General features: G+C 41.8%; 1 protein-coding gene across 3 annotated transcripts in view; it reads left to right on the forward strand.

Annotated features, from left to right (window-relative positions):
* Positions 1-17,556, forward strand: part of SEMA4D (semaphorin 4D) — a 152,294-nt gene that overhangs the window by 88,542 nt on the left and 46,196 nt on the right. For all 3 annotated transcript variants that reach the window (XM_077469943.1, XM_077469952.1, XM_077469934.1), the window contains exons 6-9: positions 731-829; positions 1,279-1,372; positions 3,454-3,567; positions 11,397-11,548. In XM_077469943.1, the coding sequence (XP_077326069.1) occupies positions 731-829; positions 1,279-1,372; positions 3,454-3,567; positions 11,397-11,548 (459 nt within the window). The remainder of the gene's footprint in view (positions 1-730; positions 830-1,278; positions 1,373-3,453; positions 3,568-11,396; positions 11,549-17,556) is intronic.

Below are 17,556 nucleotides of genomic sequence, written 5' to 3' on the forward strand. Positions count from 1 at the left end.
ATGGACACATGTCTGTTTACACCCGCCCCTTCATAAAGGCCAATGGATGGTCTGAATGGATCCGCCTAAAAACTGACAGGCGGACCCAGTCGGTTCACCCAGGCTCCCACTATGCATGTGACTGGTCCTGTGCTACCTCCTCCCTAAGGTAATCTAGGCTGCGGTTGTACTCCTCCCTTCTTCGTGTACAATGCAATGTTAATCTCCCTGCATTGTATGTGATGATGCTGAAGGACTGAACAGAGCTTCGGGGAGAAGAGGAGAGTGTCAGAGTTTGGGTTGAGGTAGGTAATACTGCCTTTTACGTTACCCCCTTTACTTGAACATTTAGCCCTTGCAGTGTGGGAGCCCCATTGCAGGTTCAGCTTTAATCTACTTATTGCATAGTCTGCATACAACTTGTTGAAGAAGGAGTATCAACATGACAACCAGGCAATTGGCTTTTTCTGAATGAGACCTCCTCCATGTTTTTCTTAGAAATTGTTTATTTTTTGAACAGTGTTTATAGCCACATTTTAATGCATTTCATGTGCATTTTTTTCTTCTACTTTGAAATTGTATGTCTGTAAATAATTGACACTCTTTAGATTCAGGTTTCATATATTTTTTTTGTATACCCCCAATCTATGTTCCCAAGCACTTGTTTGTTGTAATGCCAATTTCTGTGTGTATTGGCTTAAACATTTCACTTATTTCATTAATAACACGTTGCTTGTTTGCTTTATTACAGACCGAATGCCTGAACTACATTAGAGTGCTGCAGCCACTCAACGAAAACACTCTGTATGTGTGTGGTACCAATGCATTTCATCCCTCCTGTGATATCCTTGTAAGTTCTGCTATGATGCTTTTTTTTAACGAGTTTGCCAATACCGTGTTAGTGAATATGATGTGCAAACTGGGTCAGGTAAGATTAGTAGAAGAGGAGCCCCTTAGCTTTATTCTGAAAAATCAAAAAATAAACTAGTTATGGGCTCAAGACCAAACCATCACAGAACCTGGTTACCCAGTTCTGTGATGATTTGGTCTTGAGCCCATAACTAGATTTTTTATTAAAAATTTTCGCGACTGCTTGCTAGGGTATCCCAACCATACTTGACTTGCAGGATGGCCCATGTCTTGGAGCTGAGTGATTATGGGACCTGGAAGGAGTTTTTAGCTTTATTCTGAGTAGTGCACTTTTTAAATTCATTACACGGCCCAGTATAACTACCAAACAGTAGAGAGCTGAGATGTTCACTTACGGGTATGTCACAGAAGGCATCTTTGTTTTTGCAGGACCTTAGTAGCTTTCGGCTGGTAGGCAAAAATGAAGATGGCAAAGGACGATGTCCTTTTGATCCTGCGCAGAGCTACACTTCAGTGATGGTTGGTAAGTCAATGAGCATCAGAACAAAATACTAGAAAAAGTAAGGTTAAGGAAGGTAATGTGTGCCGGAGTTTGCTAATTCAAATCCTACAGAAGAGGTTATCAGATGAGACATTATTTAGAGTATGTGGGCAAATTAATCAACTGTTATGACATCAGAATGATTACCAGAGCTGTATTTCAATTATGTGCCCTGTGGGTCATATTTACTGCATCATATCTCACCATTGAATTTTGCAAGCACAGTTCAGTCATTCCTTTTTAGAAGAGTAGTCTACGTGTAATGAATTGTAAATGTGTTATTAATTCACCTCTACAGGATGTAAACTTCTGTTTGTCAGAGGTTTATTTATAGCATGGTATTCAGAAGGGCCAGCCTGAGATTTAGTGCATACAATAGTACAAGAAAAGCGTTAGACCATCCTAACACATGTAGGAAATGGTAGCAGCATTTTGCGGAATACATAAAATATATATAAGTATTTCCTAACTGTGCTTTCATTTTTACTAATCACCAGCCTACACTTCTTAAAAAAAAAAAAAAAGTTTTTCTCATCTAACTGGTTTACATTTCTAAAAAAGGGGAACTGTCTCTCGCGCTACTGGGAGTAGCTAGTGAATGTCACTAATAACAGAAATAAAGTGATAATAATGTGTATCTAATGCAGCAAGACCTAAAAGTGCATCATCAAACAATCAAGCATGTAAAATCTGTAAAAAGTGATTTTGCGCAAAAAATAGTTATCACTAAAAAGCACTATAATAAGATACCCAACAGATAAATCATTTAAAAGAGGAGGAAGAGTGTCTCCACCTGATAACTATGTGCAAAAATACAATGTGCAAAAAAGTCAGCAAAGTATCGCAAATGTGCTAAATGGAGGACTGTGCAAAACTAGCATTAAAATGTGCAAAATATAGCAATCCAGTGTGCAAAAAATAGCAATGAAGTGTCCAAAACAGTTCCTAAGGTCACGTGAGATAACTGGCCTTCAAAGATAAAATAAACAAAGAACGTGAGTAAATCCCCCAAAAGGGTAAATAAAATGGGGCTACAAGCCTCTAAATTAGTGGATAAAGTAATAAATAAAGTGATCAAAATTCCGCTGTCAATAATTTGAAATGTCCATGTATGTTCCTGGATATTTCGAAAGCAGCTTCTTAGTGCTCAGGTCCCCCCAAAACTCACCTCGATTCTAGAAGTAAATTGCATCTATAAATAGTCAGGAGTCTCCACTGTCACTCATGGGTACTTCATTAGGGAGTATGCACTGTAGCTAAGCTCTCACATACTCTTCCAATAGATAGGATAAAGTGAGGATTATTCCGCTCACAAACCCAGATATATTCAGAACAACTTGCCTCAGTATAAAAGGGAAACAAAGCAAAGAAGCCTCCAATAGTGCAGAAAGTTATGGGCAAAACATTATATTTATTAATGTTTAATTAATTAGTATAGTTTTTAATAAATATGATGTCCACAATGTAGCACATTTGGGACACTTTGCTGACTTTTTGCACAGGTGGAGACACTCTTCCTCCTCTCTTGAGTGATTTATCTGTTGGGTATCTTATTATAATTTTTTTTTTGTGATAACAATTTTTTGCGCAAAATCACTTTTTACAGATTTTAACTGGTTTACATTACCTGGAGTAGCAACTTCCACTTGTGAATATATTTAGTTTTTCTGGAAATTTTATAGTAGACTGTGACCAGTGATGTATCAACACAGTCATCATTGATGGCGGAATCCCTCCCGCAGGGCTATTGTGTTTTGCCAGCTCCTGGCAGAACACAGCGATTATTTTTGCCAACTATAGCCGGTGGCACTAATCTTTCGGGAAAACCCAACAGGCTGTCTGTACATAAGTTGATCGACTTGTGTACAACCAGGGCACCCATACTTGGATCAAAAGTTGACTGGTCCCTGCTGAACCGGACAAATTTCAATGCATGTATAGCTGGGTTAAGAGTGAGGTATACAGACCTTTTGGTGACCTCCTACACGTTTTTGTTTAAAGTCTGTAGTGCTTGTGTTTTAAAGATGTAAAAATCTTTCTTTTTTTTTTTTTTTTTCCAAAAGATGGGGAATTATATTCTGGCACCTCTTTTACCTTTCTGGGCAGCGAACCAATCATATGCAGACACTCCCAACAAGGTCTACTTAGAACCGAGTATGCTGTACCTTGGCTTAATGGTGAGTTACTGAGAGATATTCTGTTACCATTTAAGCTATTTGTTAAAGTCTTGCTTACAAGTTATCTCACATACTTGAATTGTTCATAATGGCACACCTGCAAAGGAATACTTACCTTTCCTGCGGTCGCATTGCCAAATACTGTTCCACAGCAAACTAACCCAATGCTGATTTTTTTTTTTTTTTTTTTAAACTTTCAGAATTGTTGACCTCCTCTGTCCCATAGCACTCAGTGGTTCTTTTTATTGATCTTTGCATTACTACTGTATCCTGCAATGAGTGGAAGTCAGCAGAAGGAACCACTGAGTGCTGCTACTGCTCTGATATTTCTTTTAATAACCTATAGCACTCTGGGGATTCTTTATCACACATGAAATGTTTGTTTGGAAAATAAATATTAAATGCATGCTATATGCTATACAAGGTCTCAAAGTAGTGATGTAGAGATATCCTTGCTAAGAGACTGAACATTGTCTTACATGCTTAAGTTTGTGTGGGTATATATTTTTTTTTTTTGGTGGTTGACAGTTGACCTAACTAGGTCAGATTTTTGGCATGTCTGGTTTGCTGGTCTGTGGGGTGAATAGGAATAGCTTTGAAATTGGCCAAGGGTTTCTGCCACACATCTGTGTGCCTGATTTCAACTACTTAAGTACAAAATCATTCTTTCATGCCAGGTTTAACTGAAATTATTCCCACAACAAAAACAGCTAAAACTGCAGGGGAATGTTTGAGCAAGACCACATGCAGGTGCACTGTTCATGCCAAGTCATATAAATGTGAATAATATGAATCAAACCGTGGGGGTTAGCAGTGGCATTCCTGACACAAAATGCATGTCCTCACCATAAAACTCTTATTACTATCTTAAAGATGTTTATATAAATAAATCTTTCTGTCGATCCCTATAGCTAAAGCTAAGAACACAGTGCTACAAAACATAATGATCTAAGAGGCAGCTAAGCACCAGTTTGCATCCAACCACCTGTGCAAATGCAATTAATATATTCTACTTTCAAGAAGACAGCGCTCTCTTTCAATACATTAAGTGCATAGAGTAATATATAAAGTTGTTTTGCCTCTTACATCTATAACACTATGCGAAGATCTGTGGACTGGATTTGATCTGTCAGTAGAAGCAGTGACACTTTTACACTGCAAAGGCGCGTACTGACCTCCTTTAGGTAGTGGAGTGCACCCAAGCAGGTGAGAAGACACCCTTAGGTGGGGTAAAGGGCACCATGGTGAACAAAGGTCGATAAACACAGGATTTTTTTTGGCGTATGGGATTGCACAATTCACAGATATTGTACATACAGTGATGGAAAAATATTTGATCCTTTGCTGATTTTGTATGTTTGCCCTCTGACAAAGAAATGATCAGTTTATAATTTTATTGGTAGTTATTCTTTCTCTCACTGTAAGAAAAAAAAAAAAAACAACAAAAATATCCAGAAAAACGCATTTCAAAAAGTTATAAATTGATTTGCATTTTAATGAGTGAAATAAGTATACCCCTATAAATAGGCAAGATTTCTGTCTCCCAGGTATCTTCTTTACAGGTAACAAGCTGAGATTGGGAGCACTCTCTTAATCTCAGCTTGATACCTGTCCACAGAAGCAATCAATCAGATTAAAATCTCTGCACCATGGCCAAGACCAAAGAGCTGTCCAAGGATGTCAGGGACAAGATTGTAGACCTACACAAGGCATGGGCTACAAGACCATTGCCAAGGAGCTTGATGACAACAGTTGGTGCAATTATTTGCAAATGGAAGAAACACAAAACGACTGTCAATCTCCTTTGGTCTGTGGCTCCATGCAAGATCTCACCTCGTGGCGTTTCAATGATCATGAGCACGGTGATAAATCGGATGGATCAGAACTACACGGGAGAATCTTATCAATGATCTCAAGGCAGCTAGGACCATAGTCACCAAGAAAACAATTGGTAACACACTACGCCTTGAAGGACTGAAATCCGGCAGCGCCCGCAAGGTCCCCCTGCTCAAGAAAGCACATGTACAGGCCTGTCTGAAGTTCTCCCCTGAATCATTCAGATGTTCACTAGAAAACTGTGTGGAAGTGTTGCTGTCAGATGAGATCAAAATCAAGCTCATTGGCATCAACTCAGCTCTCCGTGTTTGTAGGAGGAGGAATGCTGCCTATGACCCCAAGAATACCATCCCCACTGTCAAACACATGTGGAAGCATTATGCTTTAAGGGGGCAGGACAACTTCATCCCATCAAAGGGACAATGGACGGGCTCATGTACCGCCAAATCTTGGGTGAGAACCTCCTTCCCTCAGCCAGCGCATTTAAAATGGGTCGTGGATGGGTTTTCCAGCATGACAATGACCCAAAACACACAGCCAAGCAACCAAGGAATGGCTCAAGAAGAAGCCCATTAAGGTCCTGAAGTGGCCTAGCCAGTCTTCAGACCTTAATCCCATAGACAATATGTGGAGGGAGCTGAAGGTTCATGTTGCCAAACGTCAACCTCGAAACCTTAATGACTTGGAGAGGATCTGCAGAGGAGTGGGACAAAATCCCTCCTGAGATGTGTGCAAACCTGGTGGCCAATTACAAGAAAAGTCTGACCTCTGTGATCGCCAACAAGGGTTTTGCCACCAAGTACTCATGTTTTTGGTGGCAAGTCATGTTTTGCGAAGGGATCAAATAATTAGTTCACTCATTAAAATGTAAATCAATTTATAACTTTTTTTGAAATGCATTTTTCTGAATAATTTGTTATTTTGTCTCTCACTGTTAAAATTATTGACTGATCATTTCTTTGTCAGTGGGCAAACGTACAAAATAATCAGGTGATCAAATAACTTTTCCCTCACTGTATATATGTTTATGGACTAGCACTGAAAGATAGACTCACTTTGATAAATTAATGTGTGTGTGTGTATGTGTGTGTGTGTGTGTGTATATGTATATATATATATATATTAGACATGTGCAGAGTAAAATATTTCGTTTCGGAATTTCGTTTTCGTCTGAAAACTTAATTTATTTAGTTACTCCCGAAATTCGTTTTTATTTATTTCGTTTTTCGTTCAAAAATTGCATTCGTCCGAAAATCCACATGAATTACGGTCGAATCTGTCTTGGAAGGCTTATGGTGTCTGTCGAATGTATAAAGAAGATTCGACGGAGCTAACTATATAGCATACTTTAGAACCCTATTAAAGTCTATGGGACTCCAACGTTCAAAATCTAAAGTGCTAATTTTAAAGGCTAATTTGCAAGTTACTGTCCTAAAAAGTGTTTGGGGACCTGGGTCCTGCCCCAGGGGACATGTATCAATGCAAAAAAAAGTTTTAAAAACGGCCGTTTTTTCGGGAGCAGTGATTTTAATAATGATTAAAGTGAAACAATAAAAGTGTAATATTCCTTTAAATTTCGTAGGGGGGGGTTGTCTATAGTATGCCTGTGAAGGGGCGCATGTTTCCCTTGCTTAGAATTGTCCCTGCACAAAGTGTAATTTATGCAGGAAAAAAAGTCCTTTAAAATCACTCGCAGCTATAATGAATTGTCGGCTCCCGTAATACAGAGAACACTCATTGAAAGTCATTGATAAAAAAATAAATAAATAAATAAATAAAAAAGCGTGGGGGTCCCCCAAATTCAATTACCAGGCCCTTCAGGTCTGGTATGGATATTAAGGAGAACCCTGCCTCAAATTTAAGAAAAAATTTGACGTGGGGTTCCCCCTAAATATCCATAACCAGACCCTTCAGGTCTGGTATGGATATTAAGGGGAACCCCGCGTCAAATTAAAAAAAAAATTGACGTGGGGTTCCCCCTAAAAATCCATACCAGACCCTTTATCCGAGCACGCAACCTGGCAGGCCGCAGGAAAAGAGGGGGGGACGAGAAAGCGGCCCCCCCTCCCTCCTGAACCGTACCAGGCCACATGCCCTCAACATTGGGAGGATGCTTTGGGGGTCCGTGACCCCTCAAAGCACCTTGTCCCCATGTTGATGAGGACAAGGGCCTCATCCCCACAACCCTGGCCGGTGGTTGTGGAGGTCTGCGGGCGGGGGGCTTATCAGAATCTGGAAGCCCCCTTTAACAAGGGGACCCCCAGATCCCGGCCCCCCCCCTGTTTGAAATGGTAAGGGGGTACAAAAGTACCCCTACCATTTCACAAAGAAAGTGTAAAAAATGTTTAAATAAAACAAACACACTTTTTAAAAATTCCTTTATTAAAAATAAAAAAAGATTCCAGCGGCGGTAATCCACTCTTGCTATCCAGCGACGGACGGTCAGCTCTCCATCGATGTCTAATGTCATCCAGCGCAGCGCAGCATCCTTCTTCTGTCTCCTCCACGGAGACACTGGAGGCATTCCGGCGCTGACGTTTCTTATATACGGAGGGCGGGGCCACCCGTCACCTGACCCCGCCCCCCTCTGACGCAAGGGGAAACCCGGGGTTCCCCGTGACGTAGGGGTGACCCCGCCCCCCTCTGATGTAACGGAAACCTGCCTGTGTTACATCAGAGGGGTGCGGGTCACCCCTACGTCACAGGGAACCCCGGGTTTCCCCTTGCGTCAGAGGGGGGCGGGGTCAGGTGACGGGTGGCCCCGCCCACCCTATATAAGAAACGTCAAGCCGCCGGAATGTCTGTAGTGTCTCCGCCACGGAGACAGAAGAAGGATGCTGCGCTGCGCTGGATGACATTAGACATCGATGGAGAGCTGACCGTCCGTCGCTGGATAGCAAGAGTGGATTACCGCCGCTGGAATCTTTTTTTTATTTTTAATAAAGGAATTTTTCAAAAGTGTGTTTGTTTTATTTAACCATTTTTTACACTTTCTTTGTGAAATGGTAGGGGTACTTTTGTACCCCCTTACCATTTCAAACAGGGGGGGGCCGGGATCTGGGGGTCCCCTTGTTAAAGGGGGCTTCCAGATTCTGATAAGCCCCCCGCCCGCAGACCTCCACAACCACCGGCCAGGGTTGTGGGGATGAGGCCCTTGTCCTCATCAACATGGGGACAAGGTGCTTTGAGGGGTCACGGACCCCCAAAGCATCCTCCCAATGTTGAGGGCATGTGGCCTGGTACGGTTCAGGAGGGAGGGGGGGCCGCTCTCTCGTCCCCCCCTCTTTTCCTGCGGCCTGCCAGGTTGCGTGCTCGGATAAAGGGTCTGGTATGGATTTTTAGGGGGAACCCCATGTCAAATTTTTTTTAAATTTGATGCGGGGTTCCCCTTAATATCCATACCAGACCTGAAGGGTCTGGTTATGGATATTTAGGGGAACCCCACGTCAAATTTTTTCTTAAATTTGAGGCAGGGTTCCCCTTAATATCCATACCAGACCTGAAGGGCCTGGAAATTGAATTTGGGGGACCCCCACGCTTTTTTTTTTATTTATTTATTTATTTTTTTATCAATGACTTTCAATGAGTGTTCTCTGTATTACGGGAGCCGACAATTCATAATAGCTGCGAGTGATTTTAAAGGACTTTTTTTCCTGCATAAATGACACTTTGTGCAGGGACAGTTCTAAGCACGGGAAACATGCGCCCCTTCACAGGCATACTATAGACAACCCCCCCCTACGAAATTTAAAGGAATATTACACTTTTATTGTTTCACTTTAATCATTATTAAAATCACTGCTCCCGAAAAAACGGCCGTTTTTAAAACTTTTTTTTGCATTGATACATGTCCCCTGGGGCAGGACCCGGGTCCCCAAACACTTTTTAGGACAGTAACTTGCAGAATCTTTTCTCTCTGTCAAATCTTTTTTCTCTGTCGAATATTTTCTCTATATAATCTTGGACTAATAGAGGTAAGGTTAAGCACATTCGACCACAGGTTCTATAGACAGATTGTTATCGTCAGAGTCATGTCGAATCTCCTATTCTATATCGAACTGTTGTAACAATGAAAACGAAAATAAAGCATTTATTTATGTCGGATCTTTCGTTTTTCGGATTTTGTGCTTTCATTATCGTTTGTCAAAACGAAAACGAAAATAGCTGAAATTCGGACGAAAATGCATTCGGACGAAAACGAATGCACATGTCTAATATATATATATATATATATATATATATATATATATATATATATATATATAGAAGCTCCTTACAGGTTTGCGGGCTCTTCGGTGTGATTGGGTGGAGCCATGATGACGTCACTACCACACATGTGCATGAGAGTAGCCATTCACAGCATGGGCTCGGAAGGAACGGCACCTGTGGGCCGTTCCTTTAGAGTGCGTGAACCAGTGATGTCACGGGCTGCATGCACTGCAAATATCCCAAAAACTGTACATGTTTAGGAGATATTTTAAATACCTATAGGTAAGCCTTATTATAGGCTTACCTATAGGTAAAAGTTTGCAGAGGAAGTTTGCTTTCTCTTTAACATATTGAAGGAGAACACTGCATCCTTGAAGGTAGACTAACTTAAAGAGATTGTAAACCTCCATTAAAAAAAACCTGCAATATAAAGGCATAATAAGCTAGTATGTTTCGCATACTAGCTCATTATGAAACACTTACCTTAGAACGATGCCCTGCAGTGCCACCCACACTGTGCTCCCATGGCCGACATTTCACCAGTTACTTCCAGGTTCGCAGGCTCCGGCACTGTGATTGGCCAGAGCTGTGATGACATCACTTCCGTGCATGCATGTGGGTGATGGCAGTCACAGCACGGGTACTGAAGAAACTGCACGAGCGGGCCATTTCTTCAGTGCGCATGCGCCGATGACGTTGGCAGCAGTGCATATAGTGAATATCTTCTAAACTGTAAGTTTAGGCCATATTTACAGTACCTACAGGTAAGCTTCATTATATGTGTACCTGTTGGTACAAGTGGTGTAACAGAATTTACAACCACGTTAAAGATATTTTACGGCAGGAGATGAAAAACATACTTTGGGTTTGAATGCAGATTTTTTTTTTTTTTAAATGATATATTATTAGATTTTTTTTGTAGTTGTAGAGTAGAAAAAGATTTGACTCTTTTGTCAAGTTATTGCTATCTGTGAGATTCACCCCTCTTTTTGTCCAGTGATCATTGTCGCACAAATAGAAAGTAATAAGAAATCTTAAATGTCAGGTCGTTCCTAGAAGAAAAATCATTCAATGGAGAGACACTTGTTCCTGTGACAACTCTCTGAGATGGGAGTTCTGTTCACTTTGGAAAGATTTCCTCTTGTTTCCTGTTGTGTCTTTAGGACAGGAAGTGAATGGAAATCAAACAGGAGCGCTGTATGAGACCTGCACATAGACTTTCTGGTTCTGTTCAAGCATTAATTGCAAATGCCTGATGATCTTTTCTTTTACATTTCCAACAGACATGGGGCAATATGACATATCTTCCCATTTTCAGTGTTCTGTAGTGATTCTGCTGAACACCCACAACTGACCATAACCTAGAATTCCCCAGCAGACACACGCTGAAATACATGCTGTTCCTGCAAGCCTCAGTACTCTGATGTTACAGTCAAATACCCTTTTGTGCTCCATGTGGACTGAAATATCCCACAAACCTCCTTTTCACAGCCATCCACAGAAATCACACACTATTCATCATTTAATCTATATTTTATGTTCAATACATTATTTAGTGCACCAACATTCAAACACAGTTTTTACAAACCCTACATTGGATGCCCTCCAAATCGTCTGTGGCATTTTCATTTAAAGGCTTTTTATGTACTGTGTATAAGTTCTGCAATTGTTGGTGTTATGTATGTATATATTGAAACATTTGTTCTTTCGTGGCACCTTTTCTCAACAAACGGCGATGTTCTGAATCAGTGTAATAATAAGTGCATTTCCTTCCTTGTTTTTAGAGCCTAAGTTTGTGTATTCAGATGTTATTAGAGCACCTCCGAATAACCCAGATGGAGATGATGACAAAGTCTATTTCTTCTTCACTGAAGTGTCTGTCGAGTATGAATTTTTTACCAAGCTTCTAATTCCCAGAATAGCCAGAGTATGCAAGGTAGGTCAGCAGTCATTCTGCCTTATAAACTGCTTCAGTGGTTTAGCTTTGCTAATCCAATCATCTGTGTTGTGTTTTTCATATTGGCTTCATTCTTGAGCAATAGGCTTTTGTCTGGATCTGATACATATTACCCACTTCTCAACCGGGCTATAGCCAAAAGACTGTTATGCTGCGTACACACGATCAAACAAGCGGGTGGAAAAGTTCGGCAAACTGAAGTCCGCCGGACAATCCCCCCGTGTTTTTGACCCGAAAGTACGCCGTACTTAGAAAGTAGTTTTGCACTCCAATCTTCCCGCCGGACTCGCATTTCGGCGGACAATCCGGCCGTGCGTGTGCCAGTCCGCCGTACTTTTGAAATGAACGGACTTTTCCCGCCCGGAGAAAAGTCCGCTCATTTCGAGCGGGTCTCCAGGTAGGCGGGGCCCGCGAAGGAGACGCCGCTTGCCCCGCCACCTGGTATGGACTTAAAGGGGAACCCCAACGCAGAAAAAAAATTGGCGCGGGGGTCCCCCCAAGTCCACAACAGACCCTTGTCCGAGCACGCTACCTGGCCAGCCAGGAAAGTAGGGGCGAGCGAGCGCCCCCCCCCCCTCCTGAGCCGTACCAGGCCGCGTGCCCTCAACATGGGGGGGTGCATTGGGGGAGGGGAGGGGGGCCGCGCGGCCCCCCCACCCCAAAGCACCTTGTCCCCATGTTGATGAGGACAAGGGCCTCTTCCCGACAACCCTGGCTGTTGGTTGTCGGGGTCTGCGGGCGGGGGGCTTATCGGAATCCGGAAGCCCCCTTTAATAAGGGGGCCCCCGGATACCGGCCCCCCACCCTATGTGAATGAGTATGGGGTACAATGTACCCCTACCCATTCACCTGTAAAATAAAGTACAAAAAAACCCCACAACACACAAGATAAAATAGTTTATTGCACAGCTCCGTGGGTCTTCCGTCTTCGGGGGTCTTCTCGCCGGAATGGAAGGCGGCGACAGAAGACCGGGCCACCGCCTGTAAAAGAGCTATAAGAAGGCGCGGTGGGCCGGCAGAAGAACCGAAGAGGGGGACAAGACCCCCGAAGTCGGAAGAAGAGGCCGCGGCGACGAGGAAGAATGCCGGGCTCCTCCGCTAGCAAAAGAGCTAGAAGAAGATAGCGGAGGAGTCCGGCGAGAAGACCCCCGGAGCTGTGCAATAAACTATTTTATCTTGTGTGTTGTGTTTTTTTTTGTACTTTATTTTACAGGTGAATGGGTAGGGGTACATTGTACCCCATACTCATTCACATAGGGTGGGGGGCCGGTATCCGGGGGCACCCTTATTAAAGGGGGCTCCCGGATTCCGATAAGCCCCCCCGCCTGCAGACCCCGACAACCAACGGCCAGGGTTGTCGGGAAGAGGCCCTTGTCCTCATCAACATGGGGACAAGGTGCTTTGGGGTGGGGGGGGCCGCACGGCCCCCCTTTCCCAAGGCACCCCCCATGTTGAGGGCACGCGGCCTGGTACGGCTCAGGAGGGGGGGCGCTCGCTCGCCCCTACTTTCCTGGCCGGCCGGGTAGGGTGCTCGGACAAGGGTCTCATGTGGACCTGGGGGGAACCCCCACGCCAATTTTTTTCGGCGTTGGGGTTCCCCTTTAAGTCAATACCAGGTGGTGGGGCCAGCGATGTCTGCTTCCTCCGCGTGTGTGGGCGAGTCCGTTCATTTCAAAAGTAGGGCGGATAGTACGGCGGACTTAGTACGCCGTATTAGTCCGCTGAAAAAGTGCCGTGTGTGGGCAAGTAGCCCGTTCGGAAAGTCCGACGGACAGTCTGGCGGGAAGTCCGCCAGTCTAAGTCCGTCGGATAGACGGCTACGTGTGTACGCGGCATTACAGTGTGGTCACCCAGTTCTCGGAGGGTGTCCATGGAGGTCCTCCCAGAAACACTCCCCCGTGCCCCCTATGTTTCCTATTAAGGGTGAGCTCAAGCGTGTTTGCAAGCCACACATACCGAGCACACCAAGAAGTCGGCAGTGCACAGCGCTAATCACAAGCGGTAAGATATTTCCCGATCTCCGCAGCTGCACATTGGGACAATGTCTCACAGCTTGTGATTAGCGCTGTGCACTGCCGACTTCCTAGTTGGCTCGGCACGTGTGACTTGCGAACATGCCTGAGCTCATCCTTAATTCCTATAATGCCTATCGGTGCCCTTCTGTGCATCCTATCACTGCTCATCGGTGCAGCCTCATCATCGAAGGAGAAAAATTACTTATTTGCTACATTTTATAACTGAAACTAAGAAAAATATATATTTTTTTCTTCTAAATTTTCAGTCTTTTTTTTTTTGTTTGTTTTAGCAAAAAAATAAAAGAAAAACAGAGGTATTTAAATACCACCAAAAATGTTTTCTATCTGTCTCAAAAAAATTATAAAAATGTCATTGGTACAGTGTTGCATGACCGTGCAATTGTCATTCAAATTGTGCATTGCATTAAAATCAGTGGAGCACAGGGGAGACATGCACGGTCTTTTAGATTTAATGTGTTTTGTTTTTTTGTTTTTTTACTGAAATTTTGCGTGTCCTAGACCTTTGCAATAAGATTGCGTGAAATAAAAAAATTGGTATAAAAATAAATTGGTACTACCACCTCTAGGGTTTGCAGAGAATATATAATGTTTGGGATTTTTATGTAATCTTCAGGCCTAAAATGTTTTAAAGAAAAAAAAAAAAACACTCTGGCAGCGAAAATGTTAAAGGAGAAGTTCACCTTCGGGAACATGTTGTAATATGTTTTACCCGTAAGATTTGTTAAAAATAAAAAAAAAAACTGGCTCCTAACTTTTTTAGCTGGCTCCTGGATTCAAATCTGTCAAGCCCTGTGTTACACAAAAGGTTCAATCCTGTTCCCCTGGTTTGGAAGGACAGGAACCTAAAAACTGCCCATCCACCTCATCCGTGATTTTTGTCCTACCTCAAGTACCTGTTGGAGAAACATCGTCCACCCCTTTAATTACATTATATATACAGCTCAATTGGCTGGGCAACATCCGTTTGACTGCTCAAAGAATGGGGGGCAGTGGGAAACCGCATCCCTTTTTGGTGGTTTGTGTTTTTAAAGTGTAGACCGCTATGTATAGCAAAAAAACTATTTTTACCAATTACATTAGCATTAAATAACCTAAATATACTCAAAATTATTACCTCTGTTTTTCACTAACCTTTTGTAATCCTTTGCACATTAACACCAACACCGGGTGCAGCACTGTATGCCAGTTTGGCATTACTAAATTGCACAGTGTGTCTGAAGCTAACAAAAGTAGCTTACTAATTGGAAGATTAAGCAAAGATTAAGCAAAGTGACTTCATCAGTAAGTTGCTGCTCATTTTCTATCCAATTACAGTCTCAACTAAGCTGTATTGCTTTGACAGTAAAGAAGAAAAAATAGCAAGGAACTGGATATGTGCCTGGTGGGGATGTCACACCATAGCAGACTATCAGTTTGTTTTCTTATACTGGGAAAATCATCCTTTCTTTCTCGCCCATTGAGGGACACCACTTTATAGATATTAAGCAACCAAGGTTTATACCACTGCCTACAGGAGAAAAGGACACTAGGCACACAGAAGCTTAATGTTTACTCCCTACAGGCTATAGTAACCTGCCTTGGAAGAATTGGTAGATTTTTCTGCTATCCCCCAACTACTAGTGAGTTCATGCCAAACATTAAAAATCCTGGAAGCCTTTCAGGTCAGCCATTGAGCAGAGAATTTTAAATGTAATATTCTGTTACTCTTACTACTGAGCCCTGCTGTCAGCAATGACTTGCAGCTATGAATCCGGCGTTTCCTTTTAAGAGGTTGCTGATTCAGCTGCAGCAGGAGGGAAGGGGGTCAGGTTGGTACTCAAAATTTCAGTTGGATAGAAATGTTGAAAAACTTCTACATTATATTTTTCTTATTATTATACAGGATTTATAAAGCACCAACAGTTTGTGCAGCGCTTTACAACATAAGGGCAGGTAGTACAGTTACAATACAATTCAATACAGTAGAAACCAGAGGGCCCTGCTCATTAGTTTACAATCTAGGATGTACTTTGTCCCATAGGAGATAGAAATGTAAGATAAAAATTGCTTTAAATTGCTAGCGGTCTGCCATGAGGCCTTCTCTTGAGAAAAATCTAAAGAGAACTATTTTTTATTTTATATTTTTAGTTATGCTATGTGAATAAGAACACACAAAACCATATAGTGGGGATGTCTCATCGAATTTGACTGCAAAAATTGAACATTCACTTTAACCCTTTCACTGCCAGGTCCATATATTGTACAGACTTGACATGGGGGGGTTACAAACATTCCTGGTGGTTGCAGCCCTCTCCATGTATCCTGGGCTCTACCTGCCCATCTGTGTGCCCAGGACTGGCATAATGGGTGCTGCTGAGTAGAGGGGAAAGGTGGTTGTTGCTGACCTGGAAGTTATGTGTTTGATGTCAGTTCTGTCAGTTTCCACAACCCGAATGGTCAGGAAAGAGTGTAATACAATGCGATCTACATTGCATTACATACAGTGGAGAATCTGGGTGTTGCATTAAAGAGAACCTGTCATCACATAGGGACCTTTTTTCCCGTGTGAGGGGGGAAAAAGGGAAGTAAAACAAAAAATGTATTTTTGTTTAAAATTGTAAAAAAAAAAAAAAAAACACCCAAGCACGTACATATGTAAACAGACAGCGATGCATGTTACACATTATTACTTTGCGGTAATATTGTGTAACATAAAAAAAATTGGAACTGCCGCTATTTTATTCTCTAGGGTGTCTTGCTTTCAGTAAATATATAATGTTTTGGGGGTTTTATGCGATCTTCAGGCTTAAAATGATTTTTTTTTAAACATGTGTAAAAACACGCAAAAAAACTGCTCTGGCAGCGAAAAGGTTAAACACTGCTTGTCATGTGTATCCTTGCAATCAGTATCACCTTTAAAGTAAACAAATGGTTGTCTATTTCCTGATTAGAGACAAAAAAAGTTTCTTCATACGACCCAAGATCCATTGATTGTCATACTGTACAGTATATGAATCAGTGTGAGTCGTATTCAGTATAGAAAGCAAGTGTAGCGAATTGTAGTAACTAAACTGCAGTTATCATTCAGTGTGTGATTCTACGGTCATCTTGCTCTGGATATAGTTGCCCAATGTCATTGCAACACAAATTAAAAAACACTTTAAAAATTAGACTATATGTTCTCTTTAACAGCCTAAAAGATACCGTACTTGCTGGCTATATATCAATAGTGTTTGGATATATATAGTATATAAAAGAATTTTTTGCGCATGTTTGGCTTTTAATTTATATTTTTAACTCCGCCATGCTCAAGCCTTTGCAGCCCAGCTACTGTACTTGTAATAACAGAGCTATTTGTGTCAGAGTTATTTATATGTCCCTTGCAGGGCCAAAGCTAAGTGTTTAAGAAGGATTAAGAAAGATATCCACACTACAACTCATTTCACAAATGTTTTCTAATTAAAGATAATGATGTTTATTTTCATAAATCTAAGTGTTTTATTTTTCTTTTTTTTTCTTCTGCATCTCCCAGGTTGTTAGTGCTCATAACCAATTTCTTGCACATTTTTGTAATTCCTAAAATGTTTTCCACCACACTCACAAATTATTAATTTGACACACAAGCAATTTTTCTGTAAATTTATTGTTCCGTATATAGAAAGTATTTTTTATTGGAATTCCAGTTGGATTAGGAAAAATATACCTGTTCTTTTTCTTCGGGTTTCATAAATGCAGATTGTGATTAATATCTGCAACTGTATATTTCCAACCTAGGGTTATTTAATAGGGGTTCTCAAGGTAATTACAAATGAATTTATGAGCCCCTTATGAAGTAACGTTGAAATATCTTTGCTACCTCATTTAACCAGTAGCAGTTTCACTGCACAGATATGGCTTATGAATGGGGATGAGCTTGTGTATGTTTGGCACTGGTTTTGAGTCCGAACCCAGAGGTTCGTTTTCATTCCCCAT

The sequence above is a fragment of the Lithobates pipiens genome, unplaced genomic scaffold, assembly GCF_037356315.1.
Source record: "Lithobates pipiens isolate NorthernLeopardFrog02 unplaced genomic scaffold, aLitPip1_a1.2 Scaffold_11, whole genome shotgun sequence".
NCBI lineage: Eukaryota > Metazoa > Chordata > Amphibia > Anura > Ranidae > Lithobates > Lithobates pipiens.